At 37.6% G+C, this 27161-nt stretch overlaps 1 protein-coding gene across 6 annotated transcripts in view; it reads right to left on the bottom strand.

The window, feature by feature from the left end:
• Window positions 1–1894: 1894 nt before the first annotated feature.
• Window positions 1895–27161, bottom strand: part of EMSY (EMSY transcriptional repressor, BRCA2 interacting) — an 87483-nt gene continuing 62216 nt past the window's right edge. For 5 of the 6 annotated variants that reach the window (XM_034995326.1, XM_034995322.1, XM_034995323.1 and 2 more), the window contains 9 exons: window positions 25338–25511; window positions 23452–23650; window positions 16846–17010; window positions 14988–15143; window positions 13924–13965; window positions 11470–11621; window positions 9091–9654; window positions 7614–8114; window positions 1895–3720 (listed from right to left, as the gene is read on the bottom strand). In XM_034995326.1, coding sequence (XP_034851217.1) covers window positions 3526–3720; window positions 7614–8114; window positions 9091–9654; window positions 11470–11621; window positions 13924–13965; window positions 14988–15143; window positions 16846–17010; window positions 23452–23650; window positions 25338–25511 — 2148 coding nt within the window. In that variant the 3' untranslated portion in view covers window positions 1895–3525. The remainder of the gene's footprint in view (window positions 3721–7613; window positions 8115–9090; window positions 9655–11469; window positions 11622–13923; window positions 13966–14987; window positions 15144–16845; window positions 17011–23451; window positions 23651–25337; window positions 25512–27161) is intronic. The other variant, XM_034995328.1, reaches the window with a different exon arrangement.

The raw sequence follows: 27161 nt of genomic DNA, 5'->3' as shown, positions 1-27161 counted from the left end.
TGTTAAGCCATTTGTTACATTAGAGAGGAAGAAGTAAAACGTGATTAAGGTTTTAAGGGTGATGAATTAATTACCAGAGAACAGGTTACTTTTCTTTTAAGAGTGGTATTATTGCCTGTACTTCAAAAGTTCTCAATTTAAATAATAAAATAGAAAATCATTTAATTTAAAAATGGGCAAAGGACATTTCTCCAAAGATCTGTGAATGGCCAATAAGCAGAGGAAAAGATTCTTATCATTAGCCATCAGGGAAATGTCAATCAGAACCACAATGAGGTACCACTTCACACACTAAGATGAATATAATTTAAAAAAAATAATAAAAACAAAAAATGAATAATAGCAAGCATTGGTGAGGATGTAGAAAAAGTGGAACTGTCCTATACTGCTGTAAAATGTGCAGTCACTGTAGAAAAGATTTTGGTAGTTTCTCAAATCATTAACCATAGTTACTGTAGGACCCAGCAATTACACTCCTAGATATATACCAAAGAGAACTGAAAACATATGTAAAAACTGTACACAACTGTTCACAACAGGATTATTCAGAATAGCCAAAAAGTAGAAACAACCCCAATGTCCATCAACCAATGAATGGATAAATAAAATGTGGTATATATCCATGCAATGGAATATTACTGAGCCATAAAAAGGACCGAAGGACTAAAACATGCTACAACCTTGAAAATACTATGCCAAATGAAAGAAGCCAGTCACAGAAGACCACATATTATATGATTCCATTTATATGAAATGTCCAGAATAGGCAAATCCATAGAGACAGAAAGTAGTTTAGTGGTTGCCTAGGGCTGGGTGATGGGGTGTTTCAGGGGTAACAGCTAAGGGGTACAGGGTTTCTTTTTAGGGTTATGCAAATGTTCTAAAACTGGCTGTAGTGATGGCTGCCCAACTCTGTAAATATAGTGAAAATCACTGAACTGTACACTTTAAATGGGTGAATCGTATGGCATGTGAATTAATTTCAATAAAACATTTTTTTTTTAAGTTCTCTAAGTTCAGCATAAACTGCATTCTGCAATGCAAAGCATTTATCAAAGTTTAAACCAAATGGATTTTTCTTATCACTGCCTGTAACAGTTGTTGGGACTCTAAAAATTCTGTAGTATTTGCAGCATAATCTCTGAATATCTTTTACAAGGACTGACTTAAAATTACATTTAATTTATGGACTTAAACATATGAAATACAAATAGATCTAATGCTAAAACTTTCAGTAAAAGGATACCTGGAGATCCATATACGGCATCACCATCCATCCACTTAATCAAGAAACCTAAGAGTCACTTGTGTTTCCTCCTTCCTTCGGCCCTGGCATCCATTCCATCAGCAGGAAGCTCTGTTTGTAAACTCCGTAAGGGTAGGATTTTCTGTTTATTTACTGTGGAATCCCTGGTGCTTAGAACAGTACCTGACACGTAGAAGATGTTTTAAATAATATTTGTTGAATAAAGAAAAGAATTCATGCTCTCCTTGAAAGTAATACCTTTGAAAGAAAAAAAAAATGTTAAATCCCTCACTTGATAGTTTGTTAATATATACACACTTTAAAATTGTAGCTTGTGGAAGTTTCATCTGCCATTCCAGTTGCTGGAAACATATTAAGGCTAAATTCTCAAAGGGACACAGGTATGCTATGCTGCCAGAATATGTAGAAGTAGAACGTAATAACTTTATTCAAGTTTGCTCTTGTTACCTGACCCATGAATATTTAAAAGATATTTTATTTTATAAAAACTTACATCTGTAAGTAATGGACTGACCATAACAGAGGGCTTAACCTTGAATACATGGTTAGGCTTAGGGGTCCACAAACCCCTAAGACTGTATGTAAAATCTAACATGTCAATTGGTATGCATGTCTTTTTGGGGAGAGTTCATAGTGTGATCAGATTTTCAAAGAAGCCTATGACTGGAGAGGTTAAAAAGTTACTTAACTAGAAACAATCACAAAGTCTTTAAACATGAATTTGTACAATAAAATTAAATCCAACAGCCCCATCTATAGGTAAGTCGTTACCGCTCAGGAGAAATGATGGCAACTACCAGAGGTCAGTGCATCTTATAAATGCTTGTGTTTAAATCTTCAGTGTCACTCTCGTGGGAATTTATTAACTATAGTATCACAGTATTTTTTCTAGATATAGATGCAAAAATTAGGAGACTGTTGATGAAATCTACTTACAGTACTTCAGCACCAAAAAACTGGGCAGTTATGCTGATATACGTATGTACAGTTCAACATTTGTCAGTCTTACAATGCTTATTTATAGTGAAATCTATATAAAACCGTTAAAAACTTTTCTATTTACATTTTTTTAAAAATGAAAAGAATTGCTTCCTTTGCCACAACTTGTCAAAACTGACCGTTAACCCTCCCACCCTCTTACCCCTCACGCTACTTGTGACAGACAGTGATCACAAGACCCAAACATATTGCTTAAACAAACTGTGTCCTAAAAAGGCAGAATGCTTAAAAACATTACATTTAGAACTGTAAATGAATTTTTATACATTTCAAAGGGGGTTAAACAAAAGTATGTAAAAGTTATCTTCAAACTTTCAGTCCAACATGAATGTGCAATTTCAATGTTAAGATAGCATCATATGAATAATTTTTCCTGAACATAGCTGAACATTTCCTTTGGGCCAGAAAATGTTTCTTTTCCTCTCCTTCACAATGAAACATTTTCTCTTAAGTTTTCTTAAAGGAGCCGGGAGGGGTGGGAGATGGAAAGGGCAGGCAATCCTGGTTTACAGAAAATCTGTCAGAAAGAATATGGCCTGCTTTGAAATGTTTACATTTAAATAAATAGAAGGCAAGTGTGCTGCCTAGAGCACAAAGGAACAACAACACAATAAATTAGCATACAATTGGTGAGAATGTACAAGCCACCCAAAAAGCACTTCCCACTGGTTAGGGATCTGATTTCCACCATCTAACAAGGATTCTTTAATGCCAGTATTTTTCTAGTTATTTCATAAACTATAAACTGAGCAAATGTAAAATGTTAACCAATTCAACACTTCCAGGGATTTTCAAAAACATACAAGGTTTTTTAAAAAACTGTTCCTGACACACCGTTTCAAAATACAAACTATTAACATTCTCCTTTTCTGATGGTGTTTTGCTCAGTAGAAACCAGTTGAGGAACATTCACAGGAAAAGTCTTTCCACTGCATGGCATACTTTTCCATCAGCCGTGGTCCAACAGAGAAAGAATATCAGGTCTTCTGTCACTGCAGATGTGCATCTTTTTCTTTTTTTCTTTCTTTCTTTTTTTTTTCTTTTTTTCCTTTTTTTTAAAAAAAAAAGTACAGTCCCCTGTGAGTTTTATCTTGTTTTAAAATGCTGCTCCTGCAGCAGTTCTTGTTGAAACACTGCGATTTTGGGGTCCACAGCCTAAGCATGGGCAAAGTGCTCTCTTTAGACATCAAAAATCAAGGGCTTCCCTGGACACTTGGTAACCAAGTTGGTTTTAAAGTGCACTCCTGTTTCCAAAACACTTAGGACCGTTCAGCAGAACTCTGAGAGGGGCTGGGCTCGGTTCCATCCTCTGTGCTACTGTCTATGTCTTGCTCCATTGCCGTCTCATCATCATCCAACTGCTGGCTAGTGAAGTTGTTTAGCTCAAGAAGCCCACTGGGCTCTACAACCACGTTGGAGCTGGAGTGACAAGGAATAGCGTACTGGGGAATGGCCTGGAAGAGAAGACACAGGAGAGAGGCTTTATGGTAAGAAAAAGAAACAGGAGGATTTCTCCAACACTAAGGAAGGAAACAAGGAAACTGACATTTATTGGACAACTACTACACGCCAGGCACTGTGCTAGGTGCTTTCACACATGATATTCTACTAAATCCCCATAGTAACACTATAAGAAAAATGTTACTCCCATTTTACAAATGAGGAAACCAAGAGGGTAAGTGACTTAATCAAGGTCACACAGTTGGTCAAAGTTAAAGTGCCAGGATTCAAGCTCAAGTCTTCTAACAACTTAAAGTGATCTTTCCACTTCCTGATGGCACCTCTTCTAGTAAAGGAGGCTGAAGTCTGTGCCTAATTCAAGAGAGAGACTTTAAAGGACATTTTCATTTGGTCATTAAGCAAATTTTAAATGTAAATGTAGTCAGATTTCACTCATTATTATCTGCAAGATATAGGATTAATTTGCTGACACCACAATATATTTTAAACCCTTCAGTAACCTTCAGTAACCCTTTGGTAGTTCAAAGGGGAAGTTATTTATTTGGGTCACATACTAATACTCTTTCTAAAGAGGACAAAACCGTCTTTTAAACAATAAAAATACCAGTAGACAAACACATATTATGGCCATATTGCCTTGTCAGGTTCTTCTTTCTCATCTTTATCAGATACCTTTTTAAAAGGTCTATCAGTTCACATTATACCCCTGCTTAAAGTTCTACAACTGTTTCCTATCATAATTGCTATAAAATCAAACTTCTTATCACGGTTCCAGGCTCATGCCAAACACACTCGTACTAGTTCTTCCCCTCTTCCTAGAATACTTTTTCTCCAAATCTCTCCATGGCTGGTTCCATCCTGTCATCTGCATCTTAGCTCAAATGCTTAGAGTAAAACGTTTTGAGAAGTCTTCCTTCTATGACCATGAAACCAGATCACTGGGTAGGTCCCACCCCCACCACTATTACATTGTTACTTTGTCTTCGTTTGTTAAATTTTTTTCTCACCCTTAGAATGGAAGCTCCAGGAGAGTACAGATCTTGACTATCTTTTTTCATTGCCAGATGCCCAGAGCTCTGAAGAGGGCCTGTCACACATTGGATGTGCAATAAACACTTGCCAAATGAATTGACCTATCTTTAACATTAAAAGTCCCAGGGCAAAATTGAATATCAGGAAATACACCTGACCAAAAGAATCTTCTACTGCCGGCGGGGGCGGCGGGGCGTAGGATGGGGAGAGGGATGTAAAAATAATTTTAACACTATAAAGAAAATATTGTAAGATGCCAAGGCACTGAATCTAAAGTAGTGGAGTTTTCTGTTATTTGTTTCCTCCCACTCTGTTCCATATAGCTGATCTGTGAAGAAGTCTTAGGTGGGGGTCAGGAGGCCTGGACTGCAGTTCAACTCTGGCTCAGACTTGCTGTGGACCTCTGAACAAGTCACTTCACCCCACTGAGCTTTAACCTCGTGTAAAATAAGATAGAGAAGATATACTCTAAAGATCCTCAAAGTTCTAAAATTCTGTGAGTTCCACATATACAGACTCCTTCAGAACAGAAGATATATTTGTCTTGTTTACTCCTCTAGTCTGCACCTAGCACAGCACCTAGAACATAGAGGTTAAATAATACATGTGGTATGAATGAATGAATGAATGAACAAATGAATGAAATACAGATTATCTGTCTACAAAGAACAATGCTTTTCATTCAAAGCACTTATTATTAAACATGTTGGATTCTTATAAAACACTTTTCAAGAATCAAAGCACTTCTGCAGACTGCTTTCATTCATCCCCATACTATTTTACTGAATCTGTAAAATCAATACTTCCGGTCAAAGCTAAGTGTAACTAGTAAGATCTGAAAATATCCTAACAATATATTCCTGATGATTATAGTAACAGGAGCTATAGTTATTGAGTGCTCCTCTGTGTCAGACACTTAACTAGCTGCATTCCATACAGTTTTCCATGAAATCCTCAAAACAACCCTGTGAGGCAACGGTTATGGTCTCCATTTCACAGGGAATGAAATGCAGGTACGGAGGTGAACTCTGCTGCTCCAAACCACACTGCTGGGAAGGAGGAGTACGGGGGAGACTCAAATCCAGGTGCTTCTGACTCCAAAAGCTCGGTTCCTAACCAACACACTGTCCTGCCCTCTGACATGACCACCTAGCACATGGTATACACTGAAGGTTAGCTGTGTGTTCTGTAGAGAGCAGACTCATTTGATACCATCCTTGATATACAAAGCAATTTTCAGCCCTGTTCATAAAGTGCAGAAAATAATTTCCAAATAAGCTATCCCGAATTATTTCCAGTTTAGGGAGTATCCCAATTTAAACTCTCCCATCCAAGTACTAACCAGGCCCAACCCTGCTTAGCTTCCGAGATCAGACGAGATCGGGCGTGTTCAGGGTGGGATGGCCGTAGACTCTCAGGAGCCACAGTAAATTTTAGTAAAATAGTTAACAGCTACCATTTATTGGGCAATCACCAAGAGCCAGGTACTGTGCTAGGTGCTTCATCTCAATTTTGTGTAATCCTCCCATCAATCATGTAAAGTAGGCATTCCTTATTCCCATTTTTACCGATGAGGAAACTAAGGCAGAGTGAGGTTAAATAGCCCTGCCTAAAGTCACATAGTGAGTGGCAAAGCCAGGAACTCATTCCTTTTCTACCTCTTGTGGGGGCGGGGGGGGGTGTGTGCAAACGAATCCCTCCGTCAAGAATTACTGAATTTGCTAACAATTGTTTTTACAGAGGAACCAAATCATTTAATTCAATGGCCAGTTCTATCTGCCTTAGGCATTTTCCCCATACTTATTTATATCATATTGGGTGAATACTGGTCAATTTGCATTCTCTTATAGCCTGGCATCATGGAAAAGGGAAAGTTTACCACAGAAACTCCAAGTCACACAACAGTGACTCTATGGTAAATCCTAGATTATCCACATTTCAATGAATCCAAATTCTCCATTAACTAAAATGTGCTGTTCTGATAACTTCCAAGCCATCTATCAGCATAGCCAAAAAGATGACAAGTGTCAAGAAAACAACCTGAAACCCTGCAAGGACAAAGGGAAGTAAAACACAACTTCTAAAGGCTAGTCTGAACTCAGTAATTCTTTAGTCTTGATCTATTATGCATGATGACAGATGAGTTTTAGAATGAAGGGAATGTGAGGCATAGAAGATCTACTGCCAATGAATAATTCATTATGTTCACTAGCCTGTACTTACCAAGGCAGGACAGTAACCATTAACAAGATTTTTCAACAATGATTAAAATAAAAAGCAAAGCCTTATGGTTAATCCCAAATTAAATATAAAATTAAATTATGTAGAAACACTTTCTTACAACATGTTTCTCCAGACACTGCAGTTAATTAAGGTTTAATTGTCCTGAAAGCCATAAATTTAGATCAAGATAAAGAACTATGTTTTTCCAAGGAAAGGGTCCCTGAAATTAACTTGAAATAAAAGTGCAATCCAGTTATACCCCTTTTTTGAGCAAAGACCGGGGAGGAGTTTGACCCCATCAAGTTGCTGATTTTCTGGGCTGACTTACTGAGTTAACACTGGCAAGCATGTTTTGTATCTATAAATCAAGCTGACATACGGGCTCAGGGCCCTTGATCGCCTCTGAGGGGTGCTGTGTGATAACATCCACCAATTTTCTAGGATTCTCTTCCAGAAAATATAAATTTGTATATTTGCAACAGGTATTAAACCAAATTTTTCAAATGCCATCTCAAAAATAATCACTATGTCTTTTGCCATCTTGGCTTGACTCTTCCTGCAACATCCCAGTCACACCAAACCCACAACCCCCAAGATGCCCAATACTTCTCATGTTCCTTCCAGTTCTTACCTGGATGATAATTTCTGCTGGGCTCTCTTCAGCTTTCTTTTGGCCTACATTCTGAATACGCATGAACTGGCCTGTCGCAGGCACTCCTGGTGCATCGATTTTCCTTGTCGTTAAGGGAGGGCCAACAGCAGATGGACTTGAACAGGACTCTCTACATTTCTGTTGCTGGGGAGTGGAATTCGCCATCCCTGCCACCACCACGTGGGTGGAGGGTAATGATCCTGCTTCACCAGTGAGCATACTAGTGGCAAGAGCCTTCTTTGGGGGATCCACTACCATATGCTCTACATTTGTATCAATCTGAGCTTCCATCAAAGACATTTTCAAAATGTCTGACACTGCTGTCTTCTCAGAGGCCTGAATGGGAGATATGCTTGTAACTGGTGATGTCAGCTTAGGCACAGAACTGCCACCAGTTATCTTTGTAACTGTGGGAGGCTGGCGCCCCTCAAAAGTTATCTTTGTAACAGAGGATCCTTGGGTTATAATTGGCTGCTCCACCTGAAAACAAATTGGGGTTGTGTGTGTTACAGCTACATCTCTTTGAGAAAAACCTATCCAACACCCCAGATAATATGGCAAAAGAAACATTCGTGCGGTATACTAGGAAGACATTCTGAATGAAGCTTGGTGTTTTAAAAGAGGGCTGTACGGGAAAGTATCTGGTTACTTTTAAGAAACCTAGGGAAAGAGGAGGGGTAAAAAGAACCTTCGTCTAGCCAGCCAAGGTTCATAGCAGTAAACGAAAAAAAAGTCACAGCAGCCTTGTTTTTCTTTGGGATTTATATCCCCACACAGTATACCTTCAGCCCATTCTCATATTATTTACATCATCTTCCATTTTTAAATAAAAAGTAGGATTTTCAATTTTTTGCTTCAAAATACAGCTATACAAATATATTTTCTATATATGTATTTATAATACACATAAATACATCACTCCAAAGCCACTGGTTTTCCCCTAATATAATTTTTCTTTTGAATATCCAGATAATTCCTCTTCAATCTAGAAGATAAATCTAGAAAGTAAATTTATTAACTAGATGATGATGATGTAAACTACAAAGGAAGATGGTTCAATGAAGCTCCTTAAAAGACTGTAGTTTACTTAGCATTACTACCACAGATACGAGAGTTTACAAGCATGGGAAAAAATATTTTATATCTAAAAAATACAAATAATTTAGGGATCTTGCTTCTATGCACCGCTGATCAATGCTGAAGTGATTTCGTTAAAAACTGCCTGGAAAATCAAGTTCTGCGTGCTATGCTTTTTTTTTTTTCCTTCCTATATTAATGCGTGCATTTCTTCCCTAATGTCAACCTTCTGATGGGGTAAAGTAATACCAGCACAAATGAGGCTTTTGAGTTTCCTCTTGCCAGGAGAAAGCACTGCTAATCACGATAGGGTCGTGATGTTCTCATTTTTTCCGTGAACAGAGAAGTTTAACTTTGCATGCTACCAATATTCCGTTACCTGGCTTGCCGGCTGTTTCTCTGATGCGGCTGGGAGCGGCATTTGGCTCTGGGGGGTTTGGGGTTGCACGTAGATTTTGGGCTGGTTCGGAGCCTGCTGCAGTTTAGGGAGCTGCTGCGTGGTTTTCACTGCGAGCACCTGTACTACAGTTTGTGGGGGCTGTGCCATTAAGGTAGGAAGCTGCCTGTCTTTGGCCACCATGGGATGCTGTGTGTGCTGTACATCTGGCTTGGGCTGTGCTTGTTCTTGCTGAAGAGGGGTGAGTTTCTGATGCCTGATGGAAAGCTGGGGCATTTGCGGGAGTTTGTGCTGGAGCTGGTCTGCCTGCAGGTGGATGGTCTGCTTCTGTTTAGTCTGGAAGCACTGCAGAGTTTTCACTTGCAGCTGAGTCTGTTCCAGCTGGGGCTGGCTAAGTTTCTGCTGCTTAGCTGACTGTGACTGAGTCAGGGCAGATCGGTAAAACAGACCTGTCTGAGGGTCTAAAGTGTCCATCTCTTCAACCTCGCCCTCCTCAGTTCCAAGTTCCTCGCTGTGTTTGGTAAAAGCAGTGTGACTGCTTAATGCCTGAGTAAAAAAGGCACAAAGTAAGAATGAAATAAGAAAAACACCTACATTGCTACATTTTCCTCAAACTGGAAAAGACTTGGTTATGAGATTCATTCAAAAATTTTCAGAAGGAAGAGCCTAAAAAGAAAACTGCAAAAACTGGTCTACTCACTTCTATAAGAAAAGTCCTCGAGGGCCCAGAATGTATAGGTAGGAGGAATAAGGTTGCCCTGCAAGCACAGCTCAACACAGAAAAGGAAGAGCCCCCCTGGCTCAGGACACCGCTCTCTCGCCTGGTCATCAGAGATACCGACCCATCCAAAGAAAAGAACACTGCAACCCAGGAACGACGTGTTCAGAGAAAAGCCAAGGTTCAGAGAAGCCCACGTGTGCATGTCCAATGCTGTCCAGAAGGGAAGAGTCACTGTCTGAGGATGCCCATCGGGTCCCCACAGAGGGCCTCTCTGCTCAGAGTGGAAATGGTTCATCAGGCTTCACCAAGGCCTGTGTGAACAATCCTCTGCACTAGTCATCCTCGCCCCTTTGGTCATATTCTGGGCCCACTGGGCAACAGTTTCCCAGAGACTCGGCTGCCAGGAGGGAAGGAAACTGGGGGAGGGGATAAGAGCACTCTTGTCTGTGGAAAGGGAGATTGTTCCGTGTCGGATATAACAGTGATGGGAGGAGGCATCGATCTTGAGGGACCTGGTTCGGGTCAGCCTGTTCGACCTCTCTGGGGGTCCTGAGAAAGCTCAATGTCAGGACCTGCCAGCATCCAGGCTGAGATCTGATACTTAGCTAAACCTCTGGCCACCTGGCTTTCCTCAGTGACACAAAATCCACTCCAACCCCATCCTTCCCACTTCCTTATCATGCTATTCCTTCATTCTAAACTTTAAAACTCTGAGATTCAATTGAAACTCTCCCCTATCTCATAATGACCTTACACATATAGGTTTTTAATGCACCAATGTCTTTATTGCCATTCAGGTTAGTTTGCTTAAAATTAGGATCAACTGCTACCAGTCAAATGATGGTGATTTATGTGACAACTGATGACAAGTCACGCTTAAATCTGGCATCTATGACATCACTTTGTATAGAGGCAGGATGCTCTGAGTTTAAATCCTGGCTCTGCCACCCAGAATAAGTTACTTAACTTCTGTAAGCATGAGTTTCCTCATTTGTAAGAGGGATAATACACCCACCTTGCAGGATCATAGTTGAGAATTAAACAAATTAATGTATTTAAAGCTCAAAGCACAGTATCTGACACAAAATCAGCTGATCAGCATATTCTTTTCTTTTCCCCGTTACCCCTGGTAACCGATTTTCTGTTGTGTATTAACTCATTCTCCTTCCTCATTGAGTCTCCTCCTCCTTAACTGGTCACATATAGTGAAAGAAGTCAGATATTTATACCTACTTATAAATAACGTTTCCTACGAGAATTCATTCGAAAAGCAAAACACCTAGCAACAAACAGCTAAACAAGCCAACTTCTATTTCATTTAAAAATCTCACCTCAGTGATAAATGCTTCCATAACAATGGATATAGAAAGAGTGACCAATTCTGAAGTCATAGATTCATTTGGATAGTCCCACCCTTTTGAAATGTTCCAATTTTACAGAAGATCCATGAATACTGTTTCTTAATTACATTCCAAGCATTAAGACTCTCAATTCATTTCCTCTACTCAGTCCTCACAGATGAAAGAACTACACAAATGCTCTTCAATTCAGTTATTTCCTCTCCCATAATTGATGAAACTAAGCCTTATTTCAGGAAGGAGGCAGTTACAGAAGGTAGGAAGAGAAAGAAGAGATACAACCTGCTGCATAATGTGGGTGATTGCTCCAGGGGAAGATGCTGGTATGGACTTCACCACCACCGAAGTCTGTGTTGCGGTCTGTGACTGAGCCACATGCTGGAGCAGGGTCCGCTGGGGCTGGGAGGGCTGTTGGGGCTGGGAGCGATGGCTGACTGAAAATAGAGGAGGTGATGATATTTCTCCAGAAATCACCACAGCATCTGTAACCAGTAGTCATTTTAAACAAATGTCTGTGAGATTGCATCACAGAGAGAATGTGTGGTACTGTGAACTAGGAGCAGAAGACCAGAGTCTGCCCATCTATGAGCTGTGTGACTCTGAGAAAGTCACTTATCTTCTCTGAGACTCTGTGTTCTCATCTGTAAAATGGGAATAACAGAGCTATTATAAGGATGAGATGAGAAATGCAGAAGCACTGTGAAAACTATTATCACAAAGGAGGAACAAACCCCTTAAAGTTATATCCTCCTGTGAGCTGTACTTAATGTCTCCAACAACCTTCACCCCATTAAGGTAACAAAACAATAATACATTTCTATAATCAAATCCTAGACTATTATCTTTAAGGATACTAAGATTATACTTAATTTACTAAGATAATAATTTATTGGTCCCAGTTCCAAATGCAATACAAAACCCAGAAGCATTCATTCTTTTACATGAAGTGACACTGTCTTGCAGCCTTATAGTTCCTAAAGATGTAAGAGGTCAAGATGATACTGCACAAAGAACTGCACCAAGAGTCACACCTGGGTGGATTCTGTCCCACCTTGCCACCAACCAGCTATGTGAATTTGAAGAGGTCATTTAAATTCTATGAGTCTCTAAACTTAGTCTCTAAACTTTTGTTTATTTTTGTTTTTTTAAAAGAATAAAAATTTTTTTCTACCTAGAAGAGGATCAAATGAAGTAACAGATGGAAAATGGTCCTTAAATTGTTAAGTCATATAAAGCAAACAAAAGAATAGAAAAATCCAAATTTTGTTCATCTGACATAAATGGGTGAGAATACAGTATAACAGGAAAACAACCCCATTTCCTATTTTCTTGCTACAAAGGTCCAAAGGAATAAACTAGACATTTATATCGACGTAACAGATGTAAACCAATACTTCTACATTGATGCCAAACTATCTCTTACCAGCCTCAACTTCAACTTTTTAAACAGTAAAACATTCACCACTTCTTATTCTATAGAGCCTTAAAAATGCTTATGGTTACTGGGAAACAAGCTTTTTGAATTAAAAACAGAGTAAAACAAATCTGTAAGATTAGCTAAGGATTTTGAGAATATCAAAATTCTCTGAATAACCCATGATTCTAATGCTCAAATATCTTGATTTGCAATTTCAAGTAGTTCCATATTCAAATGGTTCCATGTTTAGAAAAGTCATAGTGGAATGTCCAAGGAGAAGATGATCGCTACAGAAATCAATGTCAAAGTACTACCTAGGTATTATAAGTACAGAACTAAAACTATCCAGTGAAATATAAACAGGCTTTATTTATTTTTATAACTCATTCTGTCTATATTCACAGTTTTTCTATTGTTGCTTACACATATGCCTACATGTGATATAAGAGATTATAGGCAGCACCACTGGTATAAATGTACTGCAGTATCTTACTGCATTTCACAGTATGCTTTATATGCATATTTTAAATTATGTGAGTTAACAAAATCTTCCATATGTGCTCCACCAAACTGAAAAAAAGTGTTGATATTAAAACAACTATGGAAATCATTTATAATGGGCCTGAGGAGAAAAAACAAATCATACTCATATTAAAATTAAACTAATGAAGTTTTTTACTGATAGAAGCATCATCAGAAATGAATGACATTTGAAAAATAAACAATTTTTCATGAAATTATCAGATTATATGGAACATTTCTGCTGCCCATACTAATCTTAATTATAACATTAAATTTTTTATTAAGAAAGGAAATGGATTTAATAGATCAACTAAAATCATTTAAGAATAATCCTCATTCAAGATACTGTAAATCCGTTCATAGTAATTCCCCAGTGTGCAGGAAAGTCAGAGAAAACTAACACCTACTGTAGGATAATACAAGAGATCAGGTCCAGGAAGCTGGATCTGAAGTCAAAGAAAATGCTTAATGTGGCTTAGGATATGATAGGGAGGAGATAATGGAAGGAAGTCAGAGAGTGAACATTTGGAAAACAGCTGAAGTGACCCTTAACTGCGCCGTATCAACAGCACAAAACAGTCACTTATTTCTTTAAAAGCTCTTATTTTTTCCAATGTCAAACTGCTCATTTCTGAGAAAGAATCCCACTATTCTGCGAAAGGAAAGTCTCCTTTTCACTGAGCGGAGCTTACCTTTCCTCTACCAGATCAGAGTAGAGCGCATCCATGTAAGTGGTTCCCCCCCAAACAATAATATTTAACCTTCAGTTATACTACAAATGGATGCACACCACTTACCTAGAAGGGGAAAAGCAACCTCTGTCCCCTCATCAGTGCGTTCTGAAAAGGATAAGTAAGGGAAGAAATCATAGGTCTTTTCCTCTGTTTACCATTTGACAATCTAGTCTATCCCCAGAGGTTAATACTGATTGCCCCAACATACTGCCCTCTGCTTTCTTTAGCTTTCTGCTAAAGATCTCTAAAGAAAGATGCTAGATGGCTTTCCATAGTCTCTAACTAGATTTTCCCCTCTGGCAATTTTAACCCATTAATCTTTTAAAAATATCTCTTAAAATGATACCAAAGAATTCCTTTTCTGCTTTGGTATTTTCTACATCCTTTAAATATTTGTAACTTCATATTCTCTTTTAATCACTGCTTAAGAAAACTTAAGACAGGTGTTCTTGACATACTGCCTCGTAAGTCATTTCTCCTAACCCCTAATTATTCATATTACTATCCTCTGAACTATTTCAAATCTCAAGGTAATGAAGTGTCCAAACCAGAAAGCAGTATTCCAGGTGTGGTCTCACCAGAATATGAGAGAAAGAATCTATTATCCTTCCTGCTCCACTTTTCTATCTATGCCATCCAAAAATCTCATTAGTGTTTTACTGCCAGACCACATTTTAAACAAATACCTAATTTGCTTTCCACCAGAACTCCTAAGTATTTACATGGATTTCAAGTTTTCCACATTTTTTTTCTTTATGTTAAAAAAGTATTGGGTTTTATACCTTCTTTCTCCCTTGACCCACCTCCCCTCCCCCAAAACTAAAAAAACTCAGATGCCTCAAAATACTTCTTCTTATATGAAAGGTATTTTATCCTCTCTACAACTGTCACCCTGTATTCACAGACATCATATATGGCCAACTTGCAATTTGCAATAACCAATTGATTTTTTCCCCCTCATCATTAAAGACAGGGTAAGTCCCAAGCCTGACAATGTGAATTTGCTCTCAGAGCAAATTGGAAAAGATCTAGAAATATAAAACCTATATTCTTCCCCAAACAAGCATCCCATCAAATCCAGAAAGGTAGCTCTCCTACCTTAATACTACTTTTTAAAGGACACCTACCCGTAGTGATGTATTCAGCAACTAGTTCTGACTCTACCACAGCAATGGATGGACTCTCAGGAGAATGTCTCTTTTCCTGGGTCATCTGAATAGGCACTGCCATCTGACTCAAGTCAATAGTGGGTTGTCTTGGTTTAGATTCCAATTTTTCCTTTACTGCATAAAAAAGTCAGGGGAAAAGTTAACTTTTATTACAAACAAGTATCAAAACCAGAGTTGTCCATGGGAATAATGAGCCAGACCTCTGTGGTGCCACACTGGCCATGACTAAGGAGGCAGTGAATTGAAAAGAAAAAAGCAGACTGCTATGTATGGTTGTAGAAGGCACAATTTGTGCAACCATACCGAGCAGCCTAGCAAGAAGAACTCATATGCATACAGACTAAAATTCCCCCCTACTATGACTAGGCCAAACAATCTGTTTCCCTTGTACACACTCCTCTTAGAACATTTCCTTTACCCTTCTTCAAGGTAGTCCCTGGTATCCTCGAGTTCAACCTGAAAACAAAGGGTGAATAAGCAGTATACACCATGATTTGCTCTAGGGCATATCTACCCAGAAGAGTACAATACAATGACCGGTTTAATTTGATCTGTTAAAAATTCAAGATAATCTCCAAAGAAATCTACCAAGTCTTCAACGACTCTTAAAGAATAAAAAATTTCAGTGTTAGGAAAAAACAACCTCTCTGTTCTACAAAAATGTTTTATGGAATCGTCTGGAAACAAGAATGGGTTCCATGGATAAATTTATATTTTCTATCTTATCATTTTTCTAAAAAATCTGCTCATTCGGTTTCCACCCTCTATAGGACATTAATGGAAATGGCTGAGTATGTCAAAGACAAGGAGCTGAGGAAGTGCCTAAGGCCAAAAACGACACCAATAGAAAGATTAACCGAAGATATTAAGTGCTAGTATTCTTTGGCTAGAGTAAAGTGGATGTTACAACAAATAGTTACCAGTAATTAAGTCCACCGAAAGATCATTCAGATCATTCCTATGAAGTACAATATGACAAAATCAAGCTAATCGTTTAAACAAAGAAAGCAAAACAAAACCAAAATAATATCACAGTCACCCCACAAGTAAAGAGGACACTGAATTAGGAATCAAAAGACACGGAGTCTCACTCTGCCACTAGCCAATTGGGTAAACTCTCTGGATCTCAGTTTATTTATGCATAAAATGAAAGGGCTGGATGAGATCATTGCTAAGGTCCCTTACGTACCCTAACGATCTTTGACTTATTGTGTAACACGAAAGTCAGTATAACTGACACAGGTTTTGCCTAGAGTTTACTGAAGATATTTAAGCAACCAGAAATACTGACAGGATCTTGTTAAATGAGGATGGCTTTGCACAGAAGCTCAAGTGGTTAAATTATAAAATGAAATATAAAGAAAAAACAAATGAGAATGCTAGCAAGGGCCATTAATGGTGTTTCATGTCCACAAAACTGCCCACCAATATCAAGGAGGATGGCAGGGGCCCTGCAATCTGCCTCCTACTATTCTTACATACAATTAGCAGCTATACTGCATCTATCCTTGTGCCTAGAAATGATAGAAACTACTGCCTTCTGGGTGACACGAGGCTACAGGATTGCCCTTTTAAGCAGGAGACAGAAAAGAAAGAGTTCTGTCCTTTTTTCTCCCTGACTAGTCTATCCTTCAGTACTCCTGGGCACATCTTATTGAACTGACAAGTAAACAGACTGCGGCAACGATTATAAACCAGTCCAGAGGGGGGAAATGTGCTCAAATAATAACAAAGAAAATATAACAGTGGTAGTATTTTAGCACAACCCATCTCTAGAGAAAACATGCTTCATTCAATTGAGCATGTGAATTCATACCTGTTGTCTGTTGGAGTTCTAATAGAGCTTTGATTGTTGAAGTAGCTGATTGTGATTCACTGGATACATCCTGATAAATTATGGTGGGGCTAGTCTCCATTGCAATCTCATGTTCTGACCAATCCTGACGCCGGGAAGCAATTACATGAACTACAGGCTGGGAATCTGTTTTATATTAGTTAAAAAAAAAAAACCCTATAAACAAAGTTTCTCTTAAAAAAAAAAACAATTTGTTTTTTTTTTTTAATCTTTGTATTTACTGTAAACTTCATGCTTTATCTCCCCAAGAAGACCGTAAGCCCCCAGAGGGCATAATATCTTTTGTGTCTGTATTTACTTACTCATTCACTCGTATACACTGATTCAACAAACTAGGCACCTATATGCAGGAGTCTATATTGGCATTGAGGATATAAAGGAGCTTACGGAATAACAAAGGATGCTCAAGAAGCACACAATCTGGTTGGGGAGACAGACATGTAAAAAGACAAATTACAATTCAATGTGATAACTGCTATAATAAATAGGGGTGCATTTGTGTAAGTAGATGCATGCTTGTGTATAATAAGAACAAAATGCTGTAGGAAGTCTTTTTTTCCCCAATGCACCTGAAAATGTGTTCTGTATTACAACCTGAGCATCTAGTCAACACTTACTGGATGGCTGAAATACTGAAAAGAAATCCTGTCCACCACCAACAAGAATGGACAGATGATCTAGAAAGCAGGATGATAAAACAGGACACATATAACATTTGGAGTTCAAAGTCTTAGGTTGCAGCCCCAGCTCTATCAATTACTTGCAAGTTGAGTCTTTGAGTTTTAGTGTCATTATTTCTAAAATGACAATGATAAAATTACCTCTCTACCTCACAGATTTCTGAGGATATAATGAAATAATATACATAAGAGAGCTCCATAAACTATGAAGGACAGCAGAAATGTTATTGTTGTTGTGTCCTAAAAGTTCTTGATTCTGAGACTCTTCATTAGTTTCAAAATGAATTACAGCCCTAAATAAGGCTAATTATATTTATGCTATGAAGTTAGGCATGTAAATACTAAATGTGCATCAAAACAAGCAACAAATTTTTGAGTTTTCCATCTACAGAATAGGCAGGTTGGACTAGACTACTGTTAAGTTCCTAAACTCCTTTGTCAGGATACCACACAGGACAAAAATTATGTTGGATCCCCACTCGCAAGTTTCAATTACAAGGGAGGAGAGACAAAATAAACATACATATAGCTTTGTGTTCTTGGGTAAAATCAAACGACTAGGGCAAACAAGACAAATACATGGAAATAAAAAGACTGCTTTGATTTGGATTAGTCAGTGAAAGCATTACAGAAGAATGAAAGAATTCATGAAGCCCCCCCAAAAACAACAATAAATTCAACATAAGTTCAACCTTCTTTGAACCTTATATTTTTGAAAACCACAAAGTTGTCCAAAAAGGTTGGGGAGGTGAAATGACTCTTTAAAACAAACAAAAAAACAGCCTTGCCAAAGAAAACACAACTGATATACAATAGAATTCTACATCATTGTATATTCCATATACAATGGAATTTTTAAATTACCATTAACAAACTGTATCCCCTGTTCCCCAAACACTGGGTAGAATATATGCCACACCAGGGATGTATAATTTCCATTAAACTTCTCCCCAAATTCTAGAAGATTGTGGGACACTATACTGCAATACCAAATGTCATGTGATGCATATTACAGTTATTCTTTACTTGTTATAAGCAAATAGAACTTATACTTAAGAAAACTAATTTTATTAGGAAATAATTATTTTTATAAAACCTAAGTTCTCACATTTAAGAAATTCCCCCGGTGATGTAAATACCCTTTTGGGTAGGTGAGAGGACCCATAGGCAAAGAATGACTGCAACCCAATTCTGTAATATTCATTGAATATCCAGAAGAAAACAAGGATTGCATTTGCAGAGAGATGAGGTAGAAAGAGACTAAAAGAAGAAAACAAATTTCCACACGGGAGCACCTATCAGACATCAACCCAAATAACATCATCCTGTAGGGGCTAGAGATTCTTCACTCTTTCTGCCCATACTCAGAGAGTGGCTGCTCATCACACGGTATCACTGCAGCAACCCCAAGAGCTGTGACAAAGAATGAGAGTGTGAACCTACATGCAAAAACCAATCCTTGAGTGAGTTTCCTCTTTACTTTGGCTTTTATGCTTAAACCAAATAAACCTATTGCCTATTAAGTCTGATACTGAGGTCAGGATGCAACGACTAAGACATCAGGAGCTTGATCTCACAGTACCATTTGATTATGAAGTGTATATGCCTCTAGACTTCCCCCATCTGTCTTGAGGATGGTGGCCTTCTAATCCTCAGATATCTTTCCCCACAGGTCACTTAACAAATATTTACTGGACGTCTACTACATGTTAGGTACCAGAAATACACACTGTACTGTTATAAGCAAAGGCAGATCAGGCATCTCTATGGAAGAATGTCTCCTGTGACTTTACCATAAAAGGCCCATATCACACTTTCATAGTACAGTTAAGACCTCTCAGCTAGCAGGGATCTAAAAGTTCATTTAATGCTATCACCAATCCTATGCTAAAATCTTCACAATATCCCCACCAATCCAGGAACTGCAACACCAGAGAACTCACTACTTTGTAAGATAGTTTCCTTCCATTTCTGCAGTTATGAAAATTAGAAAATTTTCTTATATGGAACGGAAACAGGGCTTCCTGTGACTTCTACCCAATGGTTCTAGTTTCCATCCACATTTTCACAAAGACTCACTCTTTTCCCTCTTCCATGTCACAGTCCTCAAGAAAACTGACAGCTCCCAATGTCCCCAACCCAATCCTCATCTTCTCTTCTCCATAAAAAATGTCCTGTTTCTACCAACCCTCTCTCACATAAAATGACTCCCAGATGCCTTACTCATCTAAACCACCCCTTCTAAACTAAACCCAAGATGTCTATGTCCCTTCTATGATGTAATATGTATCTGCCCTCTGAAGTACTGTCATAAAGCCCAAGGCCTTCATGGTATTTAACTGCCTAGACAGCATCACTCAAAATATTTCAAAGAACATTAGTTCCTCAAGATGTTCTGCAAAAGAAAGGTTCTATGGTCAAAAAAGTTGGGGAGCATTTTACATTACATACTCCACTCTTCACCTTTCACAATATATGTTAACACATAATAGCTCTGAAAAGTTCTGCAATAAGTATGTTTTGCTTAACCTGGATTCATTCCCCACCCTCACTATGATCTACCAAAATCATAAAGCTTCTGGAAAAATCATCCCAGAAACCAATTTGTGGCCTCCTTAAAGCAATGTCTTTACAGGATGCATTTTTGTATCTGCCTCATACCTTGTTCCATCTTAAATCCCTATCCTTGGTTTTGTCTCCTTGCTCTCTTCCATTTCACTTCACATAATCTTATATTCTACCTAATCCACCTTAAACCTACTGGAAATAAACTAAATATAAATAAAGAAATCCTTAATATTTCTCTCTTTTTTAAAAATCTTGGGGTGCCTGGCTGGCTCAGTTGGTGGAGCATGTGACTCTTGATCTTAGGGTTGTGAGTTTGAGCCCCATGTTGGGTGTAGAGATTACTTAAAAATAAAATCTTAAAAATAAAATCACAGAGTTCTTTTTAACTCTTCTTGAAAGTTTTCTGTAAGTTTGAAATTACATTAAAAGAAAAAGTTACTGGGGCGCCTGGGTGGCTCGGTTGGTTGGGCGACTGCCTTCGGCTCAGGTCATGATCCTGGAGTCCCTGGATCGAGTCCCGCATCGGGCTCTCTGCTCGGCAGGGAGTCTGCTTCTCTCTCTGACCCTCCCCCCTCTCATGTGCTCTCTCTCTCTCTCTCATTCTCTCTGTCTCAAATAAATAAATAAAATCTTTAAGAAAAAGAAAAAGAAAAAGTTACCAAAGGTGGGGGAGGGGCAAAAACTACAAAAGAAATATAAAGGAAAAATGAACTGCTATGTAGTGCTTACATTCCCAATAGGTATGACCCTCATATACTTTGAAAGCCAACATGATCTTAGATTGACCAAAATCTTTATCCCTTTCTCTTTAAATCACAGCATATATATCATCAGTCATTGTGAGAATGCACTAAGGAGCTATATAAAGATATGGGGGGAGGGGGGAAAATGCAGATTATAGAAACTGGCTTTATAATCTAGATATACATATTCTGAATTATCTTTTTCTGTATTACAGAATATCTTTTTTTTTTTTTTAAGATTTTATTTATTTATTTGACAGAGAGAGAGAGAGAGACACAGCGAGAGAGGGAACACAAGCAGGGGGAGTGGGAGAGGGAGAAGCAGGCTTCCTGCTGAGCAGGGAGCCCGATGCGGGGCTTGATCCCAGGACCCTGGGATCATGACCTGAACCAAAGGCAGATGCTTAACGACTGAGCCACCCAGGCACCCCTGTATTACAGGATATTTTTTAAATAAATAATATGTAATTATACAGGACAAATAAATAAAAATAGATGAAGCCATGTATAATAAGAGATTGAAAAGCAGAAAACCTTCCACTCAATCACTTCCAAAAATAGCCAAACTTTCGTCCCATTCTTAGAATGAATACTTAAGACTGCCTAATGAAATGGCATGTTTGGGAAGTAATGATTGGCTTGTAGCTCCCTTAGGAAAAGACTAGCAATTTCAAAAGATAACCTGAGATTATGGATATAAAAACATACACTATTCATGTCTCCCTTTTAGCATCAACTCATAAGCTAAACATTTTACCCGTCCTCTATAAAAATATTTCTCAAGGGCAAAAATGGCATGTATTATTCAAGGAACCAGAGACTTAAAAATAAAAGAGGAAAATGCAGCTGATGTGCTGAAGTAAGAATGGAATCTTTAGGTATCAAATCATTAAGAAATAAAGATCATATGAAATAGAGAATAAGCATCACTCCACTGTAAAGTACAAAGACTGATTCATAATCAGTACAGAATGATAAACTGAATCTTCTCAGTAAATTGATCCAGAAAATATTACTATCATTGATAATATGCTGAAGAAAACTATACATTCTCTAAAATGAGTGTCATATTGTTTGTTAAAATCAACATTTTTGGGACACCTGAGTGGCTCAGTCAGTTGGGCATCTGCCTTCGGCTCGGGTCATGATCCCAGGATCCTGGGATCAAGTCCCGCGTCGGGCTCCTTGCTCAGTGGGGAGCCTGCTTCTCCCTGTGCCTCTGCCTGCCACTCCCCCTGCTTGTGCTTGCTCTCTGTCTCTCTCTGACAAATAAATAAATAAAATCTTAAAAAAAAAATCAACATTTTTATTTACTTTTAAATGATAAGTTTTCAAAGACCACTTCAAATGCTATCTCCTTCATGAAGCTTTCTTATCCTCTCCTCACTGGAGTGTGAATTTTTAGCCTTTGGCATTTTTGTTTGTTACTAATAAACTTATTATACTCATACTGAAGTTGTACATGTATTTTTTAATCCTCTACTCTAGATTTTTACAAGAACTATATTTTACTCAACATTCATAGGGCCTAGCACAATACTTAATATATAGTATAAAAAAATAACTGTCAAATTCAATTAATGGGCTAATCAGCAATTTGAACCATATAAGCAATCTGAACTTCCCACTAATCTGGAAAGACTCTGTTAAACAGTTAGAATAATAAAAGTGCACCAGATGAAGAATCTGTATTAGAAAAGTGAAGATGCTCAGAAAGCACTCCAGAGAAAATAATGGGGAGGTGAGGAGAGGGAATGGAGTGGGTGAGGAATGATTAGGGGAAGATAAACAGCTTTGCTTATTAGATGCATCAGAGCATATAAGCAAGCATAAGCATAAATATACCTCCCATCTGACGATAAGGGCGGTCAAGGTAACTGACAGACATGAGTACTAGATTTGTAGGTCTCAAAGCTTATGATCAAGAATTTATTTCAAGAGACTTCCTAGACGAACAACACAATTAAAACAGCACTGAAGATAAAGAGCTTCCCTACTATGGAGTCTGGCTTCATAGTTCCTTCCTTATAATTAGGACAATCATATAATATCATCTAAATTGGGATACCTTTGAGATGAGAGTGAAAAGGAATGCTATTAATAATTATGCTAGAACAGACACAAACCAGGACTTGTCCTCTGCAAACTGCAATGTTTGGTCACTCTACTTATAGCCCACATATGGCCCACCTCTGGCCACCCTGATTCTTTCTCAAGGTTCAAAAGTAACCATTCAAAAGATACATTCACTCTGTTGCCCACTTCTCCTACTTACCCAAAATGAAACAAGAAGAACCACAGCACTATTCAAGTTTGGTAATCCCTACCTGCCAAAATCACCATCTATAGTTTACCAATTATTTGATGAACATATGCCATGCAGGAAAGAATGGTAAAGTCTTACTAAAAACAAAACTTCAGCTCACCGATTACATATCAAACAAAGGAAAATAAAATCAAAAGAATCGACAAATCAAAGCATGCATGTTTGTTTGAAACCCCTAGGTTCAACTATTTTGGAACTAGGGCACTATGTCAGAAGTAATTACATAAATCAGAAGTAAAATGGATCTTACCTTGGGAACTTTGGGAGGACTCTGTAGAAGAGGAACTACTATCGGTATAACTCTGTGGGTCTTCTTTTCCCTCTTGAATAGATGAATTACCAGCTTCTGCCACCCTAGATGCTTGCTGTAATGTTTCTGTGACCAGCTGCCTTGTTTGTTCACTAACAACTGTGGCTTGAAATGTCACTGGTTTGGGTTTAATAAGAACCTAGAAGAAAATCAGAAATATATCCAGTTTAAATTTTAGAGCACTATTTAAAATGCTAAACTTCTAGTCATGAATATCATCTTCCTGACATGGGAAGCTGCATTCTGTACATTTCTTATGCTTTGGGCACAACATTGTTCATTAAAGACTAATTCAATCTATGAACAAATCAGAATCAAGCAACATACAACATTTTAAGTGGTATGTGCCAGACTGCAACAGCCATAATTTTGACAAGAGGCTCTCCCCATTTTTTCTTGCCTATAATGACTTCAGAAGTCATTTTACAAGCTGTAGGCTATATAGTAGAATGACAGCCACACGCTATGGACTGCAGAACAGAAAGACACAAGAAGCCTGGATTCCCAATGCCACAAGAATAGTCCAGAATTTCCTCCCTCTGAACATTCATTAACATAAAAAATAATTAACTTATTATTATTAACATAATAAAAATAAAACCCTAATTTTTGTAAGCCACTGTTCTTCAGGTTTTTTTTCATTAGCAACCAAATGAAATTCCTAATTGAGACACCTGTACAAAGTAAACATGGTTGGGACCTAAGTCATCTTTGAAAAATCCCCAGAGAAACACTGACTTAGACAACTGTTATTAGAAGCAATATGAAACATGTGGGAGATCAACTCCTGGCAAAGGTCAAAACCACACACATTAAAATAAGTGAAATGGGAGAAAGATTTCAAACTGAACCATTCCACTTCAAGATTTGAAAACTCTAGGAGTTGACTTCAATTGGGTGCCTAGAATATAAAAATGTTAACTGCCCACATTTAGTTTTTATTTCTCCCTATGTAAGATTCAAAACCTTTTCAGACTCTATTAAATCACCCATTTCCAAGAATTCAAGAATGAAAACATGGGTTATACTATGATGAAGATGATGGAGCAAAGGAGAATTGTTACCAGTTGAAACTTAAAGGCAATTTGGACTTATTTCTAATCACAAAACTTATTTGTTTGATGTGTAAACTATTTCGCTATGATTCTGTGGGAACTGATTCTAAAGGCAAATTATTAAAGGTAAATTAAAACCTTTTACAAGAATTCTAGGATAACATTTCTGAACCAAAGCTGACATTATTTCCTTTGATATTCTCATAAAAACAATTAAAGTAGGTACTTTATAAAATAAATAGTAGTCTAGCAACATAAGATTAAATCCTGGGCCTCAATTTTCTAGGCAAATTTCCAGAAAAATTCTCCTATCTTCTATTGCTTGAAAATGAACAAATATCTAGCTTCTCCATCATTTAGGTTTCAAGTAAAACAAATTTTTTTAAGTATATAAAGTGCTTTCAAAGGCCATATTAGCTTATAAAAAATACTTTTTTCTGAGAGATTCTAAATAACTACCACTCTCCCTCAAGCATCTACTTCCCAAGTAACAATATATGCCGTCAGCAAATTTTATTCCAAGGGTTTGTTTCCCCAATCTTTGCTCATGACATGGTGCAAATATTTAGGTATCAAAAAAAAAAAAAAAAAAAAAGTACTGAAGAGAGAAACACAGGTTTTGAAAACAGATGATTATGCACATTTGGTCATAACTTTTAACAATCTGATTTTTTAAAGATTACTGATCTTCTCATTCAAATTTCCAACGTGGAATTTTAGGAATTTGAAATATACCAGAGCCAAGAAAAACCACTATATCTTATAGCATACCTGTGTTTTCCCTTGCTGCCCATAAACAATTTTTGTTGGGATGATTTTAGCTGCTGGCTGAACTGTGGAACCTATTCCTTTTGGTTGAGTTACAATCATTTTGGTGATGGGTCTTGTAGCAGTGATAATAGCTGGCTTTGCTCCTGTTGGCACCGTCTGAATAGTCTTTTCTCCCTAAATTAAAGTCAGTGAATATATGAGGTTTATATGTATTTCAATGCCAAAAACTGAAAAATCACAGTGAGGTTTTACAAGGATGATGGGGAAAGGACTGTAAATTAAATAGCAAAGTACAATGTTTCCAGGTGATCAAAAATCCTAGACTTAGTTGAGGTAGTCCTAAAAGTCATCTGCCCAACGTTCTGTCCAAAGAAGGCATTATTTCCTGACAAGTGAATTTAAAAAATTATCTCACATAAGAATATTTACTACACCGTCACATTCATAGAATACATACATTAAAATAGTCAGGAAGTTATAAAAGAATATATACTAAAATGTTAACAATAGCTATCTCAAAAGAGTCGGGATTATAGGTCTCCCCCCAACATTACCTTTATTTTCTAATTTACCCAAAATAGAGATTTATGTAATAAAAAATTACTGTGCATTATACCAATAGCTAAATGTATACACATAAACTAAGCTCCCCAAATACAAAATTATAAGGACATACAGCAATGTCTATGCGAAGGGTATATGGGTATATGGGAAAATACAAAAAACAAACAGGGCATTTCCCACATTTTATTATTAGTATGTTACTAATATCACTTTAGTTTATTAACTAGATAGCTTAAGCTCATTAACTTTTCACCATTTTTATACTTTTGTCTGCTTTATTCTCAAGTACCTTCTGTCATTTATAGTCAATACTTGAGCTTACTTAAATTCAGAAACAGTGATTTTACTAAATTATTAATTTTTAAAAGTTAAAATCCATAAAACTGAAAAGAAAAATTTTCACCTTATTAGTTTTTAACTATTAGTCATCATCATCTAAATGTGTGGCTATCCAAACTTAGCAGACAGTAAAAACAAAGCACCCAGGTGAGCTGGCAGAAGGTAATCACTCTATGAATTTAGAGCTAAACAGGTTACAAAAATCCCAAGTTTAACTATTTGCTGTAAGGGAGATTGTTATCTAAGGGAGATATGAAGTGTCTGTCACTCATGTTATTACTTATTTTAATACAAACACACTCTTCACAGCAGCAGCTTTGGAAGGAGCTCTAGCTCATTTCCCAAGAGCCGCTAGTTTGCAAATAGGCAAGCCTATTTATCAAATAGCTTAATGGGCCCTGTCCAAGTATAATGACCCATTCAAAGCCTATCAAAACCAACTAGCAGGCTATTTTTTGAAGAAGCTCTTCTGATGTATGTGTGTAGACATGCCCAGGTAACCAAGCTGTTGAGTACAGATGCATATACATATGTGTAGTCTTATGCTCTGATCTGCTTGTTTTACTAGTACTTCCTGAGTCCAATTATTGCTGTTAGATATACCTAGCAGCTAGGATTCACACACGACTCTTCAATGTATGTGACCACAGGACTCTGGGTACATGGCATCCCCTCTTACATATCAAATTCTATGAAACTATAAACCAGACTGTAAAAGCATTCTGAAAAGTGGAATTCTAATCCCAGGCTTTATTTTGGCTTACCATGTGAACTCAGGCTATGTTTTCCTACATGATGAAAAGATCTAATGCCAACATTATGAAGACTGCGATACCTAGGAAGCTACTAGAGATCTACTACAATGAAGTATGGCATTTTTTTTCTAGCAAAGTAGGGACATTACCAAGCCTAAATAGTTAA

Source organism: Mirounga leonina, unplaced genomic scaffold (assembly GCF_011800145.1).
Source record: "Mirounga leonina isolate KUSES-001 unplaced genomic scaffold, KU_Mleo_1.0 Mir_92, whole genome shotgun sequence".
Classification (NCBI taxonomy): Eukaryota; Metazoa; Chordata; class Mammalia; order Carnivora; family Phocidae; genus Mirounga; species Mirounga leonina.
The sequence above is the reverse complement of the archived record's forward strand: the minus strand, read 5'-3'. Positions and strand labels throughout refer to the sequence as shown.